The sequence below is a fragment of the Canis lupus genome, chromosome 5 (assembly GCF_048164855.1).
Source record: "Canis lupus baileyi chromosome 5, mCanLup2.hap1, whole genome shotgun sequence".
Classification (NCBI taxonomy): Eukaryota; Metazoa; Chordata; class Mammalia; order Carnivora; family Canidae; genus Canis; species Canis lupus.
In genome coordinates, this window is record NC_132842.1 from 19704446 (window position 1) to 19730832 (window position 26387).

The following is a 26387-nucleotide window of genomic DNA, read 5'->3' on the forward strand; positions in this document are numbered from 1 at the left end:
GGTAATCTCTCATCCCAAAAGGCAGGCTATTTCTCTGACTCTGAGGTTGTTCTAGATAACACTTCCAAATAACCAAGTGTCCAAACCTGGAATGTGGTTATCATATCATCCGACACAAGAAGGTTTTGTAAAAGGTTTCAGTTCTGTTTTATTTGTGTTATGTTGTTTCTGTGCAGCCACCAGAGAATGAAATTTGGCCAAGATAAAACTAAATACTCTGGTTTTATTTAACCTTCAAGAGCTTAAGGAACCAACTTCATATAAAATTATTTTCTACCCCACAGGTGCTATCACTTTCTAAAATAGCTGACTAAATATGTTACATGTAATTTGCAAGCTAATTCCTTAGATGTTCTAATCTTGTGATTATTATATTTTTTAATGCTCATAAGGGGACAGAGAAACATTTAGAAATTTAAGAGATCAAGAAATGCCAAGCTTTCGTTTTAGGCAATTTGACTCGAGAAAGAATGTTGTTCCATGTGTCATTCTCTAGGGAAACATAAACCAAAGGAAAAGAAACATCTGGTTAGATTCATTTATCACAATAACCAAATAATGTCAAATGGGAAGCTTCTGGTCAAAGACTACAGTGCAAATTCATTTCTAAGAATTGCAATCCATAACTTAAAAAATATTTTAAAAAGTTATAAAAACGCAAAATAGTCATTCCATTAATTATAAATAGCTAAAGTATCATTCACTGTCATTTATTTATAGAACGTAGAATAGTCTAAAACACAACCAATTAATAATTCTAGCACAGACTAAACAATAATATACTTATTTTCTTGAATTAGATTCCAGCTATAAAGATGAGAAAAACTTGACAGAAAGGCAAGACATTCCATGCTTCTTACCTTCATAACCTCTGGAGCATAAGTCATCTGTAGTTCCATAGACTTTCCATCTGCTCCATAAACCAGAACCCTTGTAAAGCATAATATTCTTTTCTTGTTTATTGCCATAATTAAAAAATAAATCTTCTCCCTTGATGCCCAAAAGTGTGTCATTTTTGCACTCCCATTTCTGAAATTCGCTCTTCGGGTCACAGGCATACAGAGTGACAGCAACCCAATCAGTTTTTGATGGCACCCCCAAACATAATTTAAAAGCAATACTCATAATCCGGGATTCAGACACCCATCGAAATTTCTGTGCTTCATTGTCCTGGTTGCAAGTAGCTGTTTGGACTGCACTGGGACTTACTGCTTCCACACAGCGCTTGTGATCTTCATTGTATATTAAAAATTGCCTAGTGTCTGTTTAAAAAAAGTAATAAGAAAACATGCTTAAGTGGATACATATGACAAATAATATTTTTGGTCAAGATTCCCAACGTTTTTATTTCCATAAAACTCATGATCCCAGGAGAAGGGGAGAAGTGGACTCTACCTGGGCCAGCTCTGCTCCCTCTGCTCCAGGCGGGGAGGAGGGTGGTGCAGGAGACCCAGAGCGGGAGTGTCCTTGAGGCTAGAGGAGAGACTAGGGGGAGAGGCTCTCCCTGGAGAACACAGGGCCCCCAGCAATCGGCTGGAAATCCTGAAGACTTCCTAGTTCATTACAGGGAGCATTACAAAAAGGTTTGCCTTAAATGCACACAAATTATAGTAGAGTAAGCATAAAAGGAAGATAACAGAGAAAGAAATAACATGCATTTGAGAAAAGACAATTTAGAAATATATCCAGGGGATCCCTGGGTAGCTCAGCAGTTTAGCACCTGCCTTCGGCCCAGGGCATGATCCTGGAGACCTGGGATTGAGTCCCAAATCAGGCTCCCTGCATGCTTCTCCCTCTGCCTGCCTGTCTGTCTGTCTCTCTCTCTCTCTCATGAATAAATAAAATCTTTTAAAAAAGAAAAGAAATAAATCCAAAAAGCAGTAAAATTAAATATATGTGTACCCTGGAATAGAATTTTGAAGTCTGATTCAACCCTACTCTCTTTGAGATAAAGGAAACACACACATAATTATTCTAATTACAACATTAATGAAGCTTTTCTGTAACTTAAAAAGTAATTTTATTTTAGGAAATGTTACCTTTATGTCCAGCCAATCTTTGAACTAAGTGCTTTCTGGATAGCCCTACAAGAGCAGTGTTTTGTTTTGTTTTCCCTTGCAACAATAGGTAACTTAGAGATATAGCACTGAGATAGAAGTTAGTATCTGTTATATAATTTTAACTTTGATTTTATTGGCATACTCAGGCTAGCCTTTGTATAACAAAAAGAAACAATGAATTTGTCAAATTCACAGTAAAGTTTAATTAAGTATACATCCTTACTTCATTTGAGGTAATATTTTTTAGAATAACTACAAATAACTGTGTTGTTTTATACTTACAACTTGGGACTGGTAATGTAAATAAATATATGTGGATGGCTTATACTCATCGTACAAAGCTGCTAGCTGGCAAAACTGAACTTCCATTTTGCAAAAAGAAAAAAGAAAAAAAGAAAAAAGAAAAGAAAAGAAAAAAGAAAAGAAAGAAGAAAGAAAGAAGAAAGAAAGAAAGAAAGAAAGAAAGAAGAAAGAAAGAGAAAGAAAAGAAAGAAAGAAAGAAAGAAAGAAAGAAAGAAAGAAAGAAAAAGGAAGGAAAGACGGAAGGAAGGGAAGAAGAAGGAAGAAAGAAAAGAGAAAAGAAAAGAAAGAAAAGAAAAAAGAAAAGAAAAGAAAGAAAAGAAAAGAAAAGAAAGAAAAGAAAAGAAAAGAAAAGAAAAGAAAAGAAAAGAAAAGAAAAGAAAAGAAAAGAAAAGAAAAGAAAAGAAAAGAAAAGAAAGAAAAGAGAAAAGAAAAGGATCTGGCAAGTTTCCCCGCCCCCCCCCCCTTAAATCAAAACTGAATTCATGGAAAGGTTTTTTTCTTTTCTGTTTATTTTTTTTAAGAATAGACAAATGAAACTGACTTTTCATTTTATGACATAACTATCAAACATTACTTCTGAGAATTTACTAAATTCCTTCTAAGTAAGTGTTCTTTCAAAATGAGCTGCCAGTATTGCAGATATTTGAGGGTCTGACTAAATTAGTTCTTTATTTTTAATCAAATCATCCCAGTGAAATGTCTTAAAGTAATAAAAGTACCACTAGCAGAGTGTACATTTACAGAACCTTTTCACAAGCCATATTCTTTTTACTGTCTCAACACTCCTGTCAGGTTAGAACCACTTACATCCTGAGATCAGTTATTGGACCATTAATTTGCCTTGAAAGTTTATTTTTCCCTGCCCTGCTCCTGCATCTGCTCTTGCCCCACACTTGTTAGAGACCTCCTGCCTCTAATCCATCTGGGTTCCTAATTTGGTGCTACTTTGAACCTTAGCCGGGCGTCCTCGGCTGGGTTTCTCATTTCTGCTGGTTTGATTTCTTGGAATTGGGACTCAATAGTCTCAATTCAGAACACCTGCTTCTGTTTGCTTCTCTGGAGTTGACATCTGTCAACTGAGTATGCAATGCCTGGCTGAAGCTCCTCCCATTTAGCTGAACTCCTTCCCAGACTTGATCTCATCTTGTTGCTGCCCATGTCCTGGTGTGACAAGATGAGTAACTTTCTGTGTTGGCAATAAAATTAAAATATTAATAATATCATGTTCTGTTTATAATAAAACACAGGACATAGGGGAGAAAAGCTTACTATGATAATTCGCCACACACAAATGTAAGTCTACGCTTTTCTATCTAAAATGGTAATGAAGTCTGAAATTTTTCATATATATCTGTGAACTCAACTATATTGTCCTTTACATTTAATTTGTATGCTATTCCACCTATTGTTTTCCTATCTAGACTTATCTTCAGACAGTTTTGCTCAGTAACACCTCATAAACAGTAATATTTTCCACCCCATACTTCAGCATCATCAAACAGCCAACATTTATTAATCACAAATTCAGTCGTTCAACTAGTTGGTAACCAGATATTTAAGGTAAGGTGCTTGAAAGTCTTTATGCACAAGTAGTGTTGTTCTTCTTTTAGAGATTTTTATACTTATTTGATTTTTATTTCATGCAATTTTCATCTGCAGTTCCATCTTGATTTTTCTCTAAATATTATGGCATTTAATAAGCAAACCTCCAATCTTCCGTTTTTCATTAATGGTATCATCATCCACTAATATCCATAAGCTAAAACCCTAGGACATCCTGGATTCCCTGATTTCCTTCACTTTCTAGAACAAAAGCAGAATCTATTGGCTCTATCCAAAAATATACTGTGATAGTTAATTTTATGTGTCAGCTTGGCTAGGTCACAGTTTCCAGATATTTGGTCAAACACTGGATGCTGCTGTGAAGGTTTGTTTGATGAGATTAACATTTGAAGCTAGACTTTAAGTAGATTATCCTCAGTACTGTGGGTGGGCTTCATCCAGTCAGTGGAAGGCCTGCAAGATAACAGACTGAGGTCCCTAAAGAGAAAAAGAATTTTACCTCCAGACTGCCTTTGAACTTGGACTGCAATATCAACTCTTTCTTGAGTTTCCAGCCTGCCAGCCTACCCCTATTTTGGACTTGCCAGCCTTCACAACTGCATGAGCCAATTCCTTAAATATTCTCAAAAGATAGAAGATGATTGATAGATGGGTAGACGGATGGATGGATGGATGGATGGATGGACAGACAGATATAGAGATACATACACATACAAACACACCCACATAACCTATTGGTTCTGTTTCCCTGGAGAACCCTGACAGATACATATACTCTAATCCATTCTTTTCTGTCTCCACAGCTACCATCCTAGACCAAGCCACCATAGTCTTACTCTGGTCTTCCTCTTAAAAATGCAAGCATCAAAGAATATAACACTTGATTCTCCCAGTTTCCTGGGTGAGATGGGCCTACTTTGCTACCTGACTCCAAACCACAAAACCTACCTCATGTAATAGGTTGTTTCTATTTAACTACATAGATTAGTCTGATTTTTTCCCCCTTTTTGCAGTCTTTTTAGTAGATTGCCTGTGATGTGCATCCCATTCTGGTTGAATGCTTATTCAACCATGAAACTGTTTTCTTTTTCTTCTAGCTTTGTGAGAGGTTTTCTAAGCTGGGAGGAGATTTTGTTTTTAACTATATCTTCCCCAAAATTTAAAACCTTCAAGAGTACACTATTGTACATAGGACAAAAATATCAGCCTCCACATCCTAGCTCCCTAGGGAGGACATGATTCTGTCTGGCTATCTCTTAGGATACCACCTTCCAGCCACAGGCCTTTCTGTTCCTCAAACACTTAATTTCCACTTTAGAAATTTCATATTTCAAGTTCCTGTCTGGCTATCTCCTAGGCTACCACCTTCCAGCCACAGGCCTTTCTGTTCCTCAAACACTTAATTTCCACTTTAGAAATTTCATATTTCAAGTTCTCTCTTCTTGGGATGCTCTTTAAGGCCCTAGTTCAAGTGTCAACTCCTTAGTGAGCAGACTATCCCAATTTTGCTCTTTTATTTTCTATATAGCATTCACAACCATCTTAAAATATATTCTCTTTAAGAAATCACTTAGTTATCTTTTGCCTGTATCCCTCCACTGGAATGTAAATTCCACAAGTAGACTTCATTTTTCTGGTTCAGTACTCTATCCTCTCTTTTTGGAGCATTATAGTCTGTCGACAAATACTAGTTGAATGAATGAAAGAATATTAATTAAATCTGAAGCACCTTGACTAGACACCCAGACACATTATTTTATTTAATAACTGATTAATGATGATGAGTACGTTTAATGTTAGCTTCTTTCCCTGAAAGTTTATTTTTACCAAAGAACAATCTATAAATGTTTATACAAGGAGTACTTGGAAATGAAAAGCTCTATTTCAATTCACCCTTATCTATTCTGGCTTCCTTTATTTATCTTTGACATTAGGGAGCAGTGCAAGTTTGATATTGCCTTTGCCAGACAATATAAGGAAATGTAAAATTATCATTTTATGATTCCACAGTCATACATAATTCCTCTCCCCCACTAGTCAACACTGAGTTTTACTTTTATCATGGTATCTGTGTAGTGTCTCTGATTTAAAATGTCATATTACTTCCTCTGAAAATGATCCAAGGCCTTGACTAAAAGTCATCTTGTGGTATTTTTGCCACTATCAACCACACCAATGTTTTCTGTTCTTTTTCTATACTAACTATGTTATTGTAATAGAAATATTACAAAGCTAACAAAAGAGGATGGTAGAATTTCTATATTCATTTCCCTGCCATCTCAATTATGGAATTAATTGTGTTTTAATTTTTGCTTATTAAATACTTACACATCAGATATTTATTTACAGGATTGAAGAGACCCTTCTTCCATCCTTAACTCTATTTTTCTAACCTCATATTAATTTTTCAACAAATATGTGCCAGGCACTGTGCAAGTAACCTTGCAAGGACAAACCAGAGACAACTTTTGTGCCACATTGAGCTCACACCACCCGCAGTTAATTTAAAGGCAGAAACCTCAAAGGTCAAAATACACACATGAAAGAAGCAGTAAGTTCCAGATGAATATTTCAAGTCAAAATAACTGAAGACTAGATACCCAATAACATGAGTGTGAATATTCTTTTTTTTTTTTTTTTTAATAGGCTCCATGCCTACCAAGGAGCCCAAGGCAAGGCCCAAACCCACAACCTCAAGATCAAGACCCGAACTGAGATCAAAAGTCAGACGCCTAACCAACTGAGCCACCCAGGTGCCCCAAATATTCTCTTAAGCATGTTTTAACAGATTTAAATTTTTCCATTGTCATTGGGTTAATTTTTCCATTGACATTGGGTTAATAATTAAATTTCTAAATTGATTAGCAAAGAAAATTAGGTGATTAAATTTGACTATCTAGAGATATAAGTATTATATGCTGTATTTCCTTATACATTTATAGACTTTCCCTGCTGGCAAATAAAATGCTGAGCTGCAAACATCTTTATCTTTTGCAAGACAGTGAAGCTGGGTAAGAGGAAAATAAGTGGATACTTTGTACCAGATACTGCCAGAACCCTACTTATCTCTTCTTGCCTTTTGCCATTTCAGTGCACATGAGCCCCACTCCCCAAGGTCAGCATAGCATCTCTGGGCCTGGGGGGCATCTGAGTCCCCTGTGCCTACACACTGTGAAGACAAAAAAGGCCAGAGAAGCCCCTGAGTAGTAGCCTTTTACCAGTGACTGATAGCAATTGATGAATGAACACCCCAAGTCCCTGGCACGTTGGGAGGGATAACTCTGAGGCACATATCCTACATTGTCACCCAGAGCACTCTAGCAGGGCTGAACCCCAGGTGTTCCCAGTGGTCACTGGCTCCTTCCCTTCCAGTCCCACCTCCTTACTCCTTTGCCAGGGTTTCCTGGGACTGTCTCCCAAGAAAACTATTCGCTCAAATCATTGTCAGAGAGACAGCATCTTAAGCAGCCCAAACTAAGAAATCTGTCCATTAGCCTCAGTAAATGAATGTAAAAACCTTCATTTGTGTCCTCTAAGAACCGAAGTTAAGTGAAAAGCAGTTATTTATCATTCACCTAGTACATGCAAAAAACACAAAACCAAAAACTATGCCAAGTACTGGGGGCATGGGGAAGACTAAGGATCACAGTGTTAGGTTTGGCAAAATTGAACAAAAGAATAAAGGAAAAATTAAAAATTATTTTGGTTGTCACTTTGATCTTTCATTCATTCACCAAATATTCAGAGAGCCTAATAATTTTAAGTCACTGCATTTGGCCATTTGGGGAGGTACAAGTGTGAATCCAATAAGGGTTATGACCTCAAGGAGAAAGGAGAGGCCAGGCATAAGACATTTATCCAACTTCCTGTCTTCCTTCCTAAAGATATGAAGAACTACACCCTTCCTGGGTTTGTTCATTTCCATCTCAGTAGGTCTCCCTCGGTCTGCTGATTTCTTTACCTATGTCCTGGACTCTACCCCTCTCTGCCTCTCCACTTGTTCTCCTTTTCTTTCTCTCCTAGAACTTCAACCTCAGAATGCCAGCCTCTCCCCTCGTTCTAGGACAAAATCTATAGGTAAAAATTTGACACTACACCAATCTTCTTCTCTTCGCAGCCATGCTCATTAATTAGTTCATCTTTATGGGGACACCTGGGTGGCTTAATAGTTGAGCGTCTGCCTTTGGCTCAGGGCGTGATCCTGGGGTCCTGGGATGGAGTCTCACATTGGGATCCCTGCTTCTCCCTCTGCCTGTGTCTCTGCCTCTCTCTCTGTGTGTCTCTCATGAATAAATAAATAGAATCTTTAAAAAATTAATCCTTATGTATCATGTCCATTTGACCATGGCATAATCAGAACTCTTGTCACTCACTGGGTGTGTGACTTTGGTGAAGTTTCTAAACTACTCTGTGCTTCCTTTTCACCATCTGAAAAATGAGGGGAAAATCTTAGGACTTGCTGGTTGTCGTGAGGCTTCAATGAGATCACCCAAATAAAGCACTGAGAACAGTTCCTGACACACAGAAATCGCTATATACATGTTAATTATTATCATTAACTTAGGAAAATCAGTTTTGAAGACAGCGTGAAATGGTTCAGAACAGGATGAGACCAGAGAAAATAGAGCTGTTGCAGCAGACCAGAGAAAGGAACAGAGATGATGGAGACTCCAGTTTCCAAACTCAAGAGACAGATGATGTGGTGGAGAAGGGTATATTCTTTGAGGTCAGCAAACTTGTGATCAAATTCTGACTCCATCATTCGCTTGTGGTATTGCCTCAGTTAAAGTAATCACTCCAGCCTCGATTTCCTCATCTGTAAAATAGGGATAATAATGCTCCTTGATAGACTTACCACAAACTTCTAAATGAGATAATTTATGTAAAAACACCCAGCATGTCATTTTGCATAAAGCATACATCCCAGTATTAATAACCTCTTTCCCTTCCCCGAGTGAAAAGTCTAAACAGTTGATATAAATAGAGGGACTAAGTCCTTCTTTGACATACTGTTGTTTTGAGCACATTTTATGTCTTTCCTGATCTATATCTTCCCTGGTCTACACACCCCAGCTGGTAAATTCTTAGCCTCGGAGCCAGAAGACAATAGTCAAGAATCAGCTCTGGTCCTTATTGGCTAGCTGACTTCTGAGCCTGTTTTCTCCTGTAATAAAAGGTGGATGGTAACACCGACCCTTCTTACATCATGCGGCTGTTGTTAAGGATCTGAAAATGATTAATGAATGTGACTAAGGTTCTGAAAATGCTCTGTGACTTTAACTTGGTTTGTAAGTGGACAAAGTTGTCTTAGAAGGTTTTTTTTTTTCTTAAAATTCCTTTTTTTAAATAAAATTTATTTTTTTGGTGTTCAATTTGCCAACATATAGAATAACACCCAGTGCTCATCCCATCAAGTGCCCCCCTCAGTGCCCATCACTCAGTCACCACCACCTCCTGTCCACCTCCCCTTCCACCACCCCTAGTTCATTTCCCAGAGTTAGGAGTCTCTCATGTTCTGTCTCCCTTTCTGATATTTCCCACTCATTTTTTCTCCTGTCCCCTTTATTCCCTTTCACTATTCATTTGGGGAATATAAAAAATAGTGTTTTCTCCTATGTCAGATTCAATTCTTTTTAAAAGGGTATTGCTTTCTTACCTCTTTTATTCTTACTTTTGTCCTGATTTTCACTAGTTTCCTCTAAGGACCAAACTAACCCCATGATGTTTCCATCCAACAATGCATGATGGTAGCCAAGAAACAAGAGGACACTAATATTCTCATTATGATGTCAGTTTCATTCCCTCTCTGCTATGGAGGTAAGCTACTTCAGAGGCTACTTTCCTTTTGTTCAACTCCTTTCGTGGCCTCTGTGACCTCCTAGCTCTGATCCTTAGCTGCTCATGTTCCAGTCCCAGAGGACAGATCTGAGTGTTGAAGGTCTTCAGCTCCTTTCTGAAGACAAGGGTTCTTGTCTTTAACTGATGTTGAGCATATTTGACTCTGTAAAGTTGACATTTAACCAATGATGACTCCTTCTACTGAGAAATTAGGTTCAGCACCCCCTAAGGCACTGAATTGTCATGTGACAAGGCAACTGTCATCTTACCTTTGTAATATCCTACATACACAGATCTCCATCTCTCAATTTCAGAAAAGTCAGATGAAGTTTGGAACAGTAACAGGAAAAATAGACAAATATAAGAACAGTGGAAAAAAGAAAATGACAAGAACTTGGTTTTGCTCAGTAACTTTAGAAAGCATGTCTTAAATCCGGTGTCTAAAAGAAGTCACATGTAAAGGAAGAAATGAAGAGATTAGAGATAAAATTAGAAATCTTTTTTTTTAAATTTTTTTTTAAATTTTTATTTATTTATGATAGTTACAGAGAGAGAGAGAGGCAGAGACACAGGCAGAGGGAGAAGCAGGCTCCATGCACCGGGAGCCCGATGTGGGATTCGATCCCGGGTCTCCAAAGGCAGGCGCCAAACCGCTGCGCCACCCAGGGATCCCTAAAATTAGAAATCTTATAAAGAAAATTTTATGAAAATTAAAATGACTAAGGGAATGGCAAAGGGGAATTATTTCTTGAAGAAATTCTAGATTGGTATTAACCAATAATTCATATACCAAAAAAATGCATTGCTTCTGTTTATTTTTTAATTTTTAATTTATTCATGAGAGACCCAGAGACATAGGCATAGGGAGTCTGATGCGTGACTCAATCCCAGGACCCCAGGATCATTCCCTGAGCCAAAGGCAGATGGTCAACCACTGAGTCACCCAGGTACCCTGCATTGCCTTGGGAGTCAGGAGCTCTGAGCACTAAATTGGTTGTGCCATTAACTAGTTGTGAGACTCTGGAAAGATCACTTAACCTGTCAGGACTTCAATTTTCTTATCTATCAAACAAGGACGGTGGATGCAGCATGGGACTGTGCCAGAGATCAAATTCACTGTATCTTTTTTTTTTTTTTTTTTTTTTAATAATCACTGGCTAGTGAGGTCCTACTATTGGCATCCTTTCCAAGTCTGCCTCCAGTACCATTACATTGGTAGTTTGAAATCAGCTGTGACAGGAATGTTACACCATGAAAATCAGTAAATGCCACAAATCAGTGCTTTTTTTTTTTTTTCTTCTCTGGGAACTAATTGTTAAGTTTACCAACATATTATTGCTTATGCACCAAACCATCCCATTTTAAGCTATGTTCCTCTGCTGAGGTCCAACCTCTGAGTCTGAGCATCTCTCACTGTATCATGACTATGACTATATCACCACTGAGGTCTAAACATTGGTGCTGAATGCAATTCTTTCAGCTAAACAGCAGGGCAAGAAGAAAGCTAAGAATTGCCCCCCCGTCCCCCAACCACATGCCTGGCCTCCTAGGACCTCAAGGTAGGACATGGATGCTCACAGTGCTGATGACGTGGAGTGCGCTGGGTTCTGAATTGAAAGAAAAATAAACCACAGAAAGTAGGGAGACCTTTCTGTGGGTTTTCTTTATGGGTAGGGAGCCAGGGCAGGGGGTGCAGGGGTAAAGGAATTCATATACCCTTTGTTCTACTGCTAACTGAGCAGTAACTAACCTCTGTTCATGTGCTGTTTGAACCAAGAAAAGGTAAAATCAGAATTATAGGTTCTCAAGTTAAAGAAAAAAATTCTGTAAGAAGCTCCCTTACCCATGTTTCTGTTTGTTTTTTATTCTCTGAGTAAACAGATCTTCAGCAACTCCCTGCTTCCCCCATATTTGTGCCTATGAAGAGGAAGACATTCATCAGAGTAAAGGCATTCTGCTGTCTCAAGGAGGAAAACTCTCCTAAGCAAATTGAGAAACATTTCTTGTCCCAAAGCATTAAGAGTCAATTTAGAGAAAATTAGTATCTATGGGACCCAATATGGTAGCCATTAGCCATAAGCCATTGCATTCAGCACCAAGTCTCTGGTACACTTGAAATGAGGCCAGTCTGAATTGAGAAGTGCTCTAAGTACAAAATACATTCTGGATTTTGAAAATCTAACTTTTAAAAGATGAATATAAAAATATCCCAATACATTTCTTTACTAAAAATATTTTAGACATATCAGGTTAAATAAAAGATATTCATAAAATCAATGTTTTTTAGTGTGGCTATATAATGTAGCTAATAAGGTTTCTTTTTTTTTTCTTTTAAAGATTTATTTATTTATGATAGAGAGAGAGAGAGAGGCAGAGACACAGGAGGAGGGAGAAGCAAGCTCCATGCTGGGAGCCCAACGCGGGACTCGATCCTGGGTCTACAGGATCACGCCCTGGGCCAAAGGCAGGCGCTAAACTGCTGATCCACCCAGGGATCCCCGCTAATAATGTTTCTATTGGACTTCCTGCGTTAGGCTCCAGGTCACATACAGAGAGCCCTTGAACTGTTCACCTAGATTCTGCCTGAAGACTTTCAGTGACAAGGAACTTAATCCTATGCAGATGATTCTATGTGGGACAGCACAAGTCTTAGAAGATTTTCATTGGTCTTGGTTTTACCTCTTCCACTTGCAGACTTGCAAGATGAACACTTGAAAATGTGGTTTTCTCCCACTTGGGTTAAGCATCTCCTCCTCCAGCACCCCTTACTCAATCAGAGATCTGCTTTGTAGCCAGAAATAAGGCAAAATATCTTCTCAGGCTCTAAATTTTTCCTCAGCATAGTTTCTTGGGAAATCTCTCCTTTAAATCTACTGCTTTTATTGGATAATTAGTTACTACTGTGGGAACAAGAACTCACTACTTCTAATTGTCAGCACTTAGGGAGCAATTCCTATGGCCCATACTATGTTCCAAACATTTCATATTTTGTAACTCATTGAATCCTTGCAAAAGCATGGGGCAGGTAACATTAAGCTCCCTGTTAGAGCAGGGAACTAATACATAGAGTAATTCCGTAGCTTCCCTGCAGGGGCAGGAGGCCTTCACTTGTATAATCACTGCTACTTTTTTTTTTTTTTTTTAAGTAGGCTCCACACCCAGAATGGAGCCCAGTTTGGGGCTTGAATTCACCACCCTAAGATCAAGCTCTGAGCTGAGACCAAAAGCCCAATGCTTAAGTGACTGAGCCACCCAGGTGCCCCATATAATCACTGCTACTTAATGCTTAATGATTTAACGTTTTCTGTGGTCAGCACCCTCTCTGAAGTCTCCTGATGGTTGGAGTTTCTGTGTTATTAATATGCTCCCATTCCTGCTCTCACCATTACATGGAAGGTATGGAATGCCATTGGCAGAGGTGGCCTGTGCTGATGTAGGAGAAAAGGGGGATCAGGAACCAAAAGTTCAAAGTTGAGATCCTTTCAATCTCATTTCAAAAGGGAACTGGGAATGAAAATTCTAACAGGCACTCTCATTCTGAAGTTTAAGCAGTTTGCATCTAGAGAACGAGAAAAGACAGACTCGACAATGTGTTTGAGAATTGAAAAGTTATATAAAAAAAAAAAAAAAAGTTCCTCATGAGCAATCACCAGTCGCCAGAAAGAAAAAGAAAAAAGAAGAGGAAGAAAGTGTCAGTTTGAACAACTTAGAATACTGATAAAGATGAACTTTGTAGCTATAAAAACCATGAATAATTAAAAGATTTGTTCACAGAAAAACACGCATTGTAAAAATCTCATGGAATCCCTCTTTGGAGGATGATCTATGATCCTGTCCTTAGACCCACCATGAGGAAAGACACCAGTGCCTTCCTCCTTTTGGCCAAAACATTCCAGAAGATATTTCTTGGTGGTTAGACAGGATTATTGTGAATTGAAAACCAGAACGCAGAAACCACAAAGGAAATCCCTCTAAGAACAGAGCAGAGAAAGAATGATGGGACGTGGGAGAAGTCAGGAGGAGACAGGGGTTCTGTGGGGCTCGAGGCCAGGTGGCACCTCTGGCTGGAGAAGCAGCCTTGCTTCTCCAGGCCCCGGGCTTCTAGGCCTGGCAGCCAGGAGGAGGCAACCGGTTTCCCACAGAGCTGATGGGGCGCGGGACTTTGGCTTTCCTCCTCTCCACAGATATTAAAAGGAATCCATCCATTAACCTTGACCCCAAAGGAAATGTGGCATAGCCCCCAGGCCCCAAGTCTGAAAGCTTCTGCTTCAGTCAACTTACCCAACAGCTGTACAGCAACCGGAATAAGAGAGAGGAAAACCAGGAGTAGGGACAGCTTCATGGCCCAGAGTTTATCCTTCGCTTCCACTGATGGAGACGAGGGGGTAAGAAGGAGCCAAAACAATGCAGGCACCCGCTCACCCCTTCCCCTACTCTGTTCTCAGAGCTGCCCTGCTGAAAAGAGGTATGGAGGAAGCTGTCACTTTTAAAGGGCTTCTGAAATTAGGGAAAACCTCCAATAAGGAGATATCCTGTCACATGAGGGTAGTTGGAAAAACAGGAATTCAAAGTTACAACTTTGCTTTGTAAGCTAACTTCTGAGAAGAGCAGACAGAGAGGAAGGGAAGAAAGGGACACATGTGGGAGAGGGGTGAGGAAGGGGGGTGGTGAAAGGGTGATCGTGAGAAACCCGGAGCCAGGCTGGCCTGCAGAGAAGGGGAGAAGTGAAACAGCTGTGTGCCCGAGAGCTGGCTCAGAAGGGGCTGTGTGACAGGAGGCCATTACCTGGGCCAGAAAGCTGGGGTTCCCTCTGGGAAGCAGCTGAACCAATGGTCCCTCAGCAGACAACCCACCCCAGACACAGAAATAGCAGGCAATGAAAATGCTTCATGCTGGAACATTTTCTGATGTGCTGAAACTGATCCCCCTCATTCTCTATATTCAGTGCTTGGAGTGTCTTTTTTTTTTTTTTTTCTTAGATTCAAAAGACACAGTTCTCACAGAGCTCTGTTCCTTTAGCCAGAAGAAAAGTGAGAGGCTAGACATAAGAAGAAATCTCCTCGAGGCTGGGAAGCAGAAAGTTCTAGAAGGCTTTCTCTAGAAAGTTCTCCAGAAAAAGAGAGAAAAGAGTGACAAAAGATTTGTAATAAAGCCTTGATGCCCAGCCTCAACCATACTGGTTGTCTTCAAAGTCGGAAAGTTCCTCTCAGAGGAGAAAATCTGCTAGTTCGTTCACAGGATGCATATTCCTTACATGATGGGTGGATTTCTTTCTTTAAAAGCAAAAATAGGAGCACCTAGATGGCTCAGTTGGTTAAGCATCCAACTCTAGATCTCAGCTCAGGTCTTGATCTCAGGGTTGTGAGTTCAAGCCCTGAGCTGGGCTCCATGTTGGGCATAGAGTCTACATAAAAAATGATAATTTTAAAAAGAAAATACAAACAAAAATGTTTATAAAACACAATATTAGCCCCTAAACACCTATTTTATTATTTTTCAGAAGTAAAACATGGATTAATATTTTGATGCAGATATCAGTAATTAGATAGCCAGCCCACATGTGGAATGTTGGTAAAGATAAGCAATTCAAAATGAAGCTGCTGGAAACATTGCATTTTTTTTTTAATTTTAAATGAGTAGTTTATCATCAAGTGGAAAGCCCCAAGACTGACCATTTTTGTTAGAATTATAAAAGTTATAAACTGCTACCTAATAAGAAATGTGATATAGTCCTCTCATTGATTTTTTAAAACATTCTAAATTTAAGGTTATTCAGGCAGGATGCAAAAGGTGGTAAAAATATAGGACAAAGGTCTTTTGTTTTTTTCATTAAGCCAAGACTTGACTGACAAAAATAAGTTGGTTATGAAACAGATGAAACAAAATGTTTGTTTCTTAAACACTTTTACTGATTTATCGCACACAAAAAGATATTTTAAATGAGTCATTCATGACTTTTAAATGTACATAATTTACATAAATTCAAAAAATTTGGCCTGATTTGGATTTGTATCAATTTCAGAAGCAAAGAAAAGGTAATTATATTTTCTCACACTCACCCTCAAGGTTTTTTGAATTACATAAATGTGTCACATGGCCAACCAGGATTAGTGGTAAATCTGACTTTGAAACAAAAGGAGGCCAACTGTTCCACAAAGAATTTACCCAAGACCTTGACCTTATTGAAACAAAAATATATCAGGCTAGCAGGATAGGCAAACTCTCCCAAAAGCTGGACAGTCAACTTTTGTGAGAGTGACATCACAGAAGATGGTGGGAATAGGAGACTCTAGGAATCCATCATTTCATCTAAACAACTATTGAAATGGTGGGAACTGTCCGAGGTAATTATTTGGGAACTCTGGACTCTAGTAGAAGTCTTAGAACACACAGTGGAGATCTAGTAAATTTCAATGAATTTCAACCTTTCCCTTATGGTAGTCGCTACCATATTCCCCAATCTTTGTGGCTGACAGCACAAGGGCCACAGACTGAGTTTCTAGTGCAGCTTGCTAGGGCCAGGGTGGATAGAAAGGACCTTGCCCTTCAAACTATCAGAGTTGTGGGTTTTGAAGGCTGACTGCTGCTTTTAATTGCTTTCAACATAGTACTAGAAGTTTTAGCTGAATTAATTAAAGAAAAAAAAACAAAAGCATCAAACTCGAAAAGAAGTAAAACTATCAAAGAGAAGTAAAATAATCTCTTTTCACAGATGGCATGATTTTATATGTGGAAAAACCTAAAGCTTCCACCAAAAAAAAAAAAAAAGAGCTAATAAACAAATGATACAAAATCAAAATCCAAAAATCAGTTGCATTTCTACATACTATTAATGAAAAATCTGAAAAGGAAATTAAGAAAACATTTCCATTTACAATAGCATTAAAAAGAATAAAATACTTAGGAATAAATTTAACCAAAGAGGCAAAAGACTTATACAATGGAAGCTACAAAACATTGCTGAATGAAATTAAAGAAGACCTAAATAAATGGGAAGATATCCCATATTCATAGAATGGAAGACTTAATATCTTTAAGATGATGGTACTATCCAAAGAATTCCATAGATTCAATGTAATTTCTATAAAAATCCCAATGACATTTTTGCAGAAATTTAAAAAAAACTCATGATGGTACTATCCAAAGAATTCCATAGATTCAATGCAATTTCTATAAAAATCCCAATGACATTTTTGCAGAAATTTAAAAAAAACTCATCATAAAAATCACATGAAATTTCAAGAGATTTCATAAAGGCAAAACACTCTCGAAAAAGAATGAAGTTGGAGAACTCAATTCATATTTTCTGATTTCTTTTTTTTTTTTAATTTTTATTTATTTATGATAGTCACAGAGAGAGAGAGAGGCGCAGAGACACAGGCAGAGGGAGAAGCAGGCTCCATGCACCGGGAGCCCGACGTGGGATTCGATCCCGGGTCTCCAGGATCACGCCCTGGGCCAAAGACAGGCGCCAAACCGCTGCGCCACCCAGGGATCCCCATATTTTCTGATTTCAAAATTTACCACAAAGTTACAGTAATCAAAATAGTATGGTGCTGGCATAAGGGAAACATAAAGACTAATAGAATAGAGTAGAAAGGCCAGAAATAAATTCTCACATATGTGGTCAATTGATTTTTTTCACAAGGGTGCCCAGATCATTCAATGAAGAAAGAATTGTCTTTTCAACAAATGGTTTCAGGAAAACTGAATACCCATATACAAAAGAATGAAACTTTCACCTTATACCATATATAAAAATTAACTCAAAATGGATCAAAAACCTTAAAGCCATAAAACTTGTAGAAGAAAACATCAGGAAAAAATCTTCATGCCATTAGACTCAACAATGAAAGAAAAAATAGATAAATTGGGCTTCACCAAAATTTTGAAAATTTTTTATATCAAAAGACACAGTCAAAAGAGTGAAAAGACAGTCTACAGGAGAAAATATTTACAAATCATATATCTGATAAGGGATTAATATCCATAATATATAAAGAAGTACAACTCAATAGCACCACAACACAATCAATTTTAAAAATGACAATGAGCTTGAACAGACTTTTCGCCAAAGAAGACACACAAATAGCCAATAAGCACATGAATTCAATATCACTAGTCATTAGGGAAGTACAAACAAAACCACCATGGCATATTACTTCACTCCCTCTGGGGTGGCATCTATCAGAAAACAAAAACAGAAAATAACAAATGTTTGTGAGGATGTGGAGAAATTGGACCCCTCGTGTACTGCTGGAGGGAATGTAAAAGCCACTATGGAAAATAGTCTGGCCATTTCTCAAAAAGCTAAACATGTAATTGTCATTTGATCTAGAAATCCCACTTCTAGTTATATACCCAAAGAACTGAAAATAAAGACTAAAACATTATTTGTACACCAATGTTCATAGCAGCATTATTCATAGTAGCCAAAGGATAGAAGCAACCCAACTGTCCATCAGCAGATGAATGGATAAACAAAATGTAGTGTTGGTCACACACACACACTGGAATATTATGTAAAAAGGAATCTGATACTTGCTACAACACGTACAACCTTGAAAACGTTATGCTAAATGAAATAATCCAGGCACAAAAGGGCACATAATGCATGATTCCACTAATATGATGTATGTGGAATAGGTAAACTCAATAGAGACAGAAAGAATAGAGGTTCCAGGGACTGGTGAGGAAGGGAAAGTGGTTATTATTGTTTAGTGGGTAGAGAGTTTCTGTTTGAGATGATGAAATGTTCTAAAAATAGTGGTGGTAATCACACAACATTGTGAATCTACTAAAGCTACTGAATTGTACATATAAAAACGGTTAAAGTGGGAAATTTTATGTTACGTATATTTTACAGCATTAAAATCTGTTATATTCTTCTACTAAGCTTTGGTTCTGGTTTTTGCTTAGCTGTTAATGATGGTGGCAGCTTTTAACTAGCACTTCCTTCAAGTTAATGATGTATTTCTCTAAAATGAAGAAAATCCTTACTTTTTTAATTGGCAAGATAATTGCTGAACTATTTTATTTCCTCCTAGACATTCTCTTTCTCAAGCATAACATAATTGACACCCACTCAGTTCCATAAAAGATGAACTTGGTGACTCTTTTGCCCTGGAAGTTCCAAGAAAATAGCTCAACAGATTTTTTGTAACCTGTTCTATCATTTCTCATGGTTAATACTGGCAACTGATTCAGAAGTTCGTTTTGTTTAAGCAAGCCAATCTTTTGATGGGCAAATTTCCTCAAATGGTATCACGATAATTATGGCCCAGAAAGAAAAAATAAGATATAATGATGCAGTTGGGTACAAACTTAAATATTTAAAGGATGGAACACTGTTTATTCATATTCTTATTCCTCACACTTTCCACTCCTTACCAAAATACGTCAAAGCACAATAATTGCCTTACTGCAATTAAAAAAAAAATTGTATTGGCTTGTCTAAAATTTGACTTTGTGATTCTCTCCAGACAAAATATTTAGATTGACTATAATTTACCATATATATATATATATACACACACACATACATATACATACACACACAGAGACACACACACACACACACACACACACACAATTTGAGGGGCCTGTGAGTTTTCCAGTTCTCTAATTGGTGTTTTGTTTTGTTTGGTACCACACATGTCTTTATAACACATTTATTTAACTTTGCAAAATAATTTAATTAGAAGGTCATTTGACCCATTTAATATTTGAGAAAAATTTTTTAAATAAAATTAAAAATGTACTTTAGGGTCAAAGGAAAAGTACCGAGACTTTATAGATGGAAGCCAAGACACAAAAACATTAGATTTCTTCTCCTGAACTACACAAATATGTAATGTTACCTATAATATTTAGCAATTCAGAATGTAAATGTTATATCTATTCACTGAAATATTCTAGAAACCCTATTCTCTAAGGTACCTAAATCTTAAAAGAAAGAAAGAGAAAGAAAGAAAGAAAGAAAGAAAGAAAGAAAGAAAGAAAGAAAGAAAGAAAGAAAGAAAGAAAGAAAGAAAGAAAGAAAGAAGGAAGGAAGGAAGGAAGGAAGGAAGGAAGGAAGGAAGGAAGGAAGGAAGGAAGGAAGAAAGAAAGAAAGAAAGAAAGAAAGAAAGAAAGAAAGAAAGAAAGAAAGAAAGAAAGAAAGAAAGAAAGAAAGAAAGAAAGAAAGAAATACATTGTAGGGGAAGAAGGCATTGCTGAAAACTCCATTAATATTTTATTTCAAGGGCAGCCCGGGTGACTCAGCAGTTTAGCGCCGCCTTCAACCCAGGGTGTAATCCTGGAGTCCTGGAATCGAGTCCCACATCAGGTTCCCTGCATGGAGCCTGCTTCTCCCTCTGCCTGTGTCTCTGCCTCTCTCTCTGTTTCTCTCATGAATAAATAAATAAAATTTTTTAAAAAAATTTATTTCAATACATGAGAAATAATGACATTTTTAATAGGAACATCCTGAAAAATTAATATTTGTGTATATAAATGCAAACTTTCACAGAAAATATTACTATAGTAAATATTATGCCCAACACATATAAAATCATTTTTGATATATTTAAGACTACCCTATTTTTTTAAGATTATTTTTTGAGACACTTAGTTTACAATACATTTGAGAGGAAATTTCCCATATACTCCTCTTACCCCTCATGTGCATACTCTCCTCCATTATAATCTTCTGTACTTTACTTGTTCATCTTTTTTTATTGTATCTGTAGTTTTGCCTTTTCTAGAATATCATATAGTTTGAATCATACAGCATGCAAGCTTCTCAAACTGACTTCTTATATTAGTAATATTCAGGTAAGTTTCCTTCATGTCTTTTCATGTCTTGCTAACTCATTTCTTTTTAGTGCTTAATAATATCCTATTATCAGAATTACCATAATTTATTGAACTATTTTACCTACCTAATTACCTACAGAAGGACATCTTTCTTGCTTCCAAGTTTTGACAATTACGAATACAAGCTACTAAAAATACCCATATTCAAGCTTTTGTGTTGATATAAGTTTCCAACTCCTTTGGGAAAATGCCAAGAAGCATGATTGTTGGATGGTATGGTAAGAGTATGTTTAGTTTTGTAAGAAACTGTCTTTTTATCTTCCAAAGTGTGTGTACCTTTGCATTCCCACCAGCACTGAACAACAATTTCTTCTGTTCCACATCCTCCCCAGCATTTGGTGTTGCCAGTGCTTTGATTTTGGCCATTCTAAATGATGTGTAGTAGTATCTCAATGTTTTAATTTGCATTTCCTTGATGGCATATGATCTGGAACATCTCTTTATATGTTAATTTGCTATTTGTGAGGTGTCTATTCATTTGGTGGGGTCCTTTTGTCCATTTTTAGGTTAGGTTGCTTGTTTTCCTAGTGTTGGGTTTTGAGAGTTCTTTGTATATTTTGGATAAGAGTCTTTATTAGATATCTCTGCAATTTTCTCCCAGTCTGTGGTTTGTCTTCTAATTTTGATATTGTCTTTCACAAAGCAGAAGGCTCTTTAATTTAATGAAGTAAAGTTTATCAACTATTTCTGTATGGATCATGTCTTTGGGTGTTATACCTAAAAAGACATCACTGTACCCAAGGTCATATAGGTTTTCTCCTATGTTATCTTTTAGTTTTACAGTTTTCTATTTACCTTTTGGATCTATGATACATCTTGATTTAATTGTTGTGAAGGGGGTAAGGTCTACATACAGATTTATATTTTTTGCATGTGGATGTAGTAGTTCCAACACCATTTATTGAAAAGACTGTCTTTTCTGAATTTTACTAATTTTGTTCTTTCTCCAAAGATCAGTTGACTATTTTTATGTGGGTTTATTTTGTCTCTATTCTGTTCTATTGACCTATTTGTCTATTGTTTTGTCAATACCATATTGTAAAGCTACAAGTAAGTCTTCAAGTCAGGCACTATCAATTCTCCAACATTGCTCTTCTCCTGCAATATTGTGTTGTCTGTTCTGGACATTTTATCTCTCCATATAAACTTTAGAATTAGTTTGTCAATATTATTTTTTTTCTTTTTTTTTTTTTTAAGATTTTATTTATTCATGAGAGTTACAGAGAGAGAGGCAGAGACATAGGCAGAGAGAGAAGCAGGCTCCATGCAGGGAGCCCGATGTGGGACTCGATCCCAGTATTCCAGGATCATGCCCTGGGCCAAAGGCAGACAGTCAACCACTGAGGCAGCAGGGTGCCCAATCTCTGTCTTTTAAATGGTGTATTTATATCATTGTCATTCAGAGTGATTATTGATAAAGTTGAATTCATATCTATCATATGCATTACTGTCTTCTTTTTTGCCAATTTTGCCTTTCAGTCCTTTTTCCTGCCTCTTATGGTATTGAGCATTTTATATGACTCCATTTTGTCTCCTTTCCCAGCATATCTGTTTACTTCCTTTTTTAAATTTTTTTTAGAAACTGCCCTAATGTTTGCAACATACTTTTACAGCTCATCCAAGTACAGTTTCAAATAATGCTATACCACTAGCATGAATGTATCTTGAAATTAAAAAAAAATCCTAATTCCTTCCTATCACTTCTATCATTGCTGTCATTTGTCTTACTTACATATAGTTGTACAAACCATGTATGTATACACTATATACATAAGCATACATAGATGAAAACATTGTTCCTATTATTATTTTGAACAAACTGTTACCAATTAGGTCAGTTAAGGATTTTTTATAGTTTTTATCATCTGTTCATTTTCTGATACTTTTCCTTTTTTTATGTATCTCAGTTTCTGACCTATATTTTTTCCTTCTAAGACCTTCTTTAAACATTTCTTGCAAGGCAGGTCAACGGACAACAGATTTCCTCAATTGTTTAAGAAAGTATTTCTCCTTGCCTTTGAAGAATGATTTCACAGGGCACAGAATTCTGGTAGTTTTCCCCCTTAATTATTTAAATATTTCACTGTTCTCTCATGGTTCCTGAGAAGGATGTTAGGGATAGGGTGCTTTCTTCCACTGGCACATCTCTCAGGATATTTTTTCTTTGACTTTCTGTAATTTGAAAATGATATGCTGAGGTATAATTCTTTTGCCATTTATCCGGTCTGGTGTTTTTGGAACTTCCTTGATCTGTGGGTTTGGTGTCTTACATTAATTTGGGGGAAATTCTTAGTCATTATTGTTTCAAATATTTCTTCTGTTCCTTTTTATCTTTCTTCTGTTCTAGTATTTCTATTACTCATAACTTATGCCTTCTGCAGCTGTCCCACAGTTCTTGGGCATTCTGTTCTATTTTTTTTTCAGATTTTCTTTGTTTTCAAACATTCTATTGCTATATTCTTTAGTGCAGATATTTCTTCCTCAGCTGTATCCAGTCTACTAATAAACCCACTAAATTCAGTCTTCATTTCTGCTACACTGTTTTTTGTTTCTAGCATTTCTTTTTTTGTTCCTTCTTGGGAGTTCCATTTCTCTGGTTAAAATGTGCATCTGTTCTTGCATGCTGTCTACTTTATCCAGTTGAGCCCTTATTATTAACCCTACTTGTCTTAAATTCTTGGTTTGATAATTCCAACATCCCTGACATGTCTGTTTTTTTTTTTTTTAATTTTTTATTTATTTATGATAGTCACAGAGAGAGAGAGAGAGAGAGAGGCAGAGACACAGGCAGAGGGAGAAGCAGGCTCCATGCACCGGGAGCCCGACGTGGGATTCGATCCCGGGTCTCCAGGATCACGCCCTGGGCCAAAGGCAGGCGCCAAACCGCTGCGCCACCCAGGGATCCCACATGTCTGGTTTTGACACTTGTTCTCTCTCTTCAAATCATATATTTTTGCCTTTTGGTATGCCTTGTAATTTTTTCTTGATAGCTGGACATAGTATGTAAAAGGTAAAAGGAACTTCTGTAAATAGGCCTTAATAATGTGGAGGCAAAGTATGTGGTGGGGGGGAGCATTTTATAATTTATGACCAGATCTCAGTCTTTAGGGAATCTATGCCCTGAGACTGTGAACTGCACAAGAGTTTCTCTGGTTTTCTTTTTTTTTTTTTTCTCCACTTATCCTAAGGTCGACAATATAGCAGAGTGGGCTGGAATTGGGTATTTTCCCTTTCCTCAAGTCAGCTAGGCTCTGATGATTACCCCAACATATTAGGCTCTGGTTAGCTAGTTTTCCCCTGAGGGCAGGCTTTATTAAGAAGAACAGAGTGGTCTGGCTTATTTCAAAAAGGTTTCTTTTCCCCTCCCCTGGTAGAAGCATGAGGGGATTTTTCTCCAATATTTACTATGGAAACTTGGTCAAGCTCCTGGAGGTTAATCTTACAGTGTTATAGGGAGCCCCTATGACATGGTCCTTCTGGAGGTTTTAACTCAGTTATTAACACAGAGCCTCCAACAATTCATCAATTACAGTTGAGGTTTTCCTACCTGGTGCTGGTGAGTATCTCCTTCAGGCAGCTGCGACTTCCTATCTGTCTCTCCAATCTTGGAAATATCCCTGATGTTATTCTTACTTGTTGAAGGTGAAACCCTTCCGTTTCCTATTCTTTCACTTGATTGTATCTTTTGGCTCAACACTGACCAAGAGGGGAACCCATTTTGGAGTAAGTTTCTTTTTTTGAAGGCCACTGCATAAAGATGTTCAGATTGTTCATTGTTAAACCGAAAGGGATGCCCTTCCGATTGGCTACCCCAGTCATACATGGCAGTTCTGAAAAATACATGAAGCAGCATGATTTAGAGTTCATGAATTAATGTCTCTTAGTGAGACACTGAAACACCTTCCCAATGCAGGTACAGCAGAGGGACCCACCCACCAATATGTCCCCAATAGTTGCAGCTGGATCTTGCAGACAGCTGTACCATGGACTAGCTTCAAACACAAGCATACCCATGGTAGCCACAGTTGGCCTCTTAATCAACCACAATGGGCCAGTTCTGCCCACCAGTCACAGCATAGCCATAACAGAAGGGCACACACAAACCACACAGGGGATACCTCTGGAGCACTTAGTTCTGGTGACTGGAGGATTATACTTCTGAGACTCACAGGATATCTGCATAAAGGCCACTTCTTCAAAGCCAGGAGATGAGGCTGACCTACCGAACACATAGAAACAAACACAGCAAGCAGGCAAAATGAGGAAATAGAGGAATATGTTCCAAAAAAAAAAAAAAAAAAAAGCTACAGGAAAAGTAAAATGAAGATAAGCAATCTACCTGATAAAGAATTGGAGGTAATGGTCATAAACATGGTCATTGAACTCAGGAGAAAATGAATGAACACGTGAAAATGTCAATGAAGAGATAAAAAATGCAAAAAGGAACCAATCAAAGCTGAAGAATATAATAACTGAAATGAAAAATACACTAAAGGGAATCAACATTAGAGAATACAGAAAAAAAGATCAGTAATCTAGAAGACAAGATAGTTAAAATCCAAAGTGAACAGCAAAAAGAAAAAAATAAGAATGAGGATAGTTTCAGTAACCTCTGGAACAACATCAACCATACTAACATTTTATTATAGGGATTTTGGAAAAAAGAAGAGAGAAAGATTAGAAAACTCTTTTGAAGAAATAGTAGCTGAAAACTTCCCAAATATGGGAAAGGAAACAGATATCCAAGTCCATAGAGCACAGGGAGTTACAAACAAGATGAGCCCAAAGAAGTTCACACCAAGACACATAATAATTAAGGGGACAACTGGGTGGCTCAGCAGTTAAGCATCTGCCTTTGGCTCAGGAAGTGATCCTGAGATATAGTCTTGCATTGGGCTCCCTTTGAGGAGCCTGCTTCTCCCTCTGTCTATGTCTCTGCCTCTGTGTGTCTCTCATGAATAAATAAAATCTTAAAAAAAAGACACATAATAATCAAAATGTCAAAAGTTAAGGATAAAGAAAGACTCTTAAAAACAGCAAGAGAAAAACATCTTGTCATGTATAAAGGAACCCATATAAGACTATCAGTTGATATTTCAGCAGAAACTTTACAGTCCAAAAGGGACTGACATGATATAGTCAAAGTTCTGAAAAGGAAAAAAAATAGACAACCAAAACTACTTTACCCAGTAAGGTTATCATTCAGAATTGAAAGAAAGATAAAGGGTTCCAAAGAAACAAAAGTTAAAGTTTATCACCACGGACTTTCAAGTAATGTTAAAGGAAATTCTTTAGATGGAAAAGAAAAGGCCATAACTACAAGTAAGAAAACTATGAAAGGAAAAATCTTGCTGGTTAAAGCAAACACATAGTTAAGGTAGTGGATAAACCACTTATAAAACTGGTATGAATTTTAAAAGACCCAAAGTAATAAAACCAACTATAGTTATAGTAATTAGTTAAGGGATACACAAAATAAAAAGATATAAAGTACACCATCAAATCATAAAACATTGGGGAAAGCATAAAAATGTAGCTCCTTTAGAACATGTTCAAACTTAAGTGTCCATCAACTTAAATAGACTTGCACATACAAAGGGTGCTAAATATAAATTTCATGATAACAATAAACCAAAACCCCATAATAGGTATGATACCAAAAATAAAATAAAGAGAAAGAATTTCAAATATAACACCATAGAAAATCATCAAAACAAAGAGAAAAGATTAAGCAAGAACAGAGACTAACTACAAAAACAACCAGGA

At 37.3% G+C, this 26387-nt stretch overlaps 1 protein-coding gene across 4 annotated transcripts in view; it reads right to left on the reverse strand.

Moving 5' to 3' along the window:
• MRC1 (mannose receptor C-type 1) overlaps positions 1–14364 on the reverse strand; it is a 95353-nt gene extending 80989 nt beyond the window's left edge. The window contains exons 1-3 of one of the 4 annotated variants that reach the window (XM_072825649.1): positions 14046–14185; positions 8568–8742; positions 861–1262 (exon numbers count right to left, since the gene is read on the reverse strand). In XM_072825649.1, coding sequence (XP_072681750.1) covers positions 861–1262; positions 8568–8688 — 523 coding nt within the window. In that variant the 5' untranslated portion in view covers positions 8689–8742; positions 14046–14185. Of the gene's footprint in view, positions 1–860; positions 1263–1395; positions 1722–8567; positions 8743–9582; positions 9690–14045 lie in introns of those variants that run through there. The other 3 variants (XM_072825648.1, XM_072825650.1, XM_072825651.1) reach the window with 3 other exon arrangements.
• Between the last annotated feature and the right edge of the window lie 12023 nt (positions 14365–26387).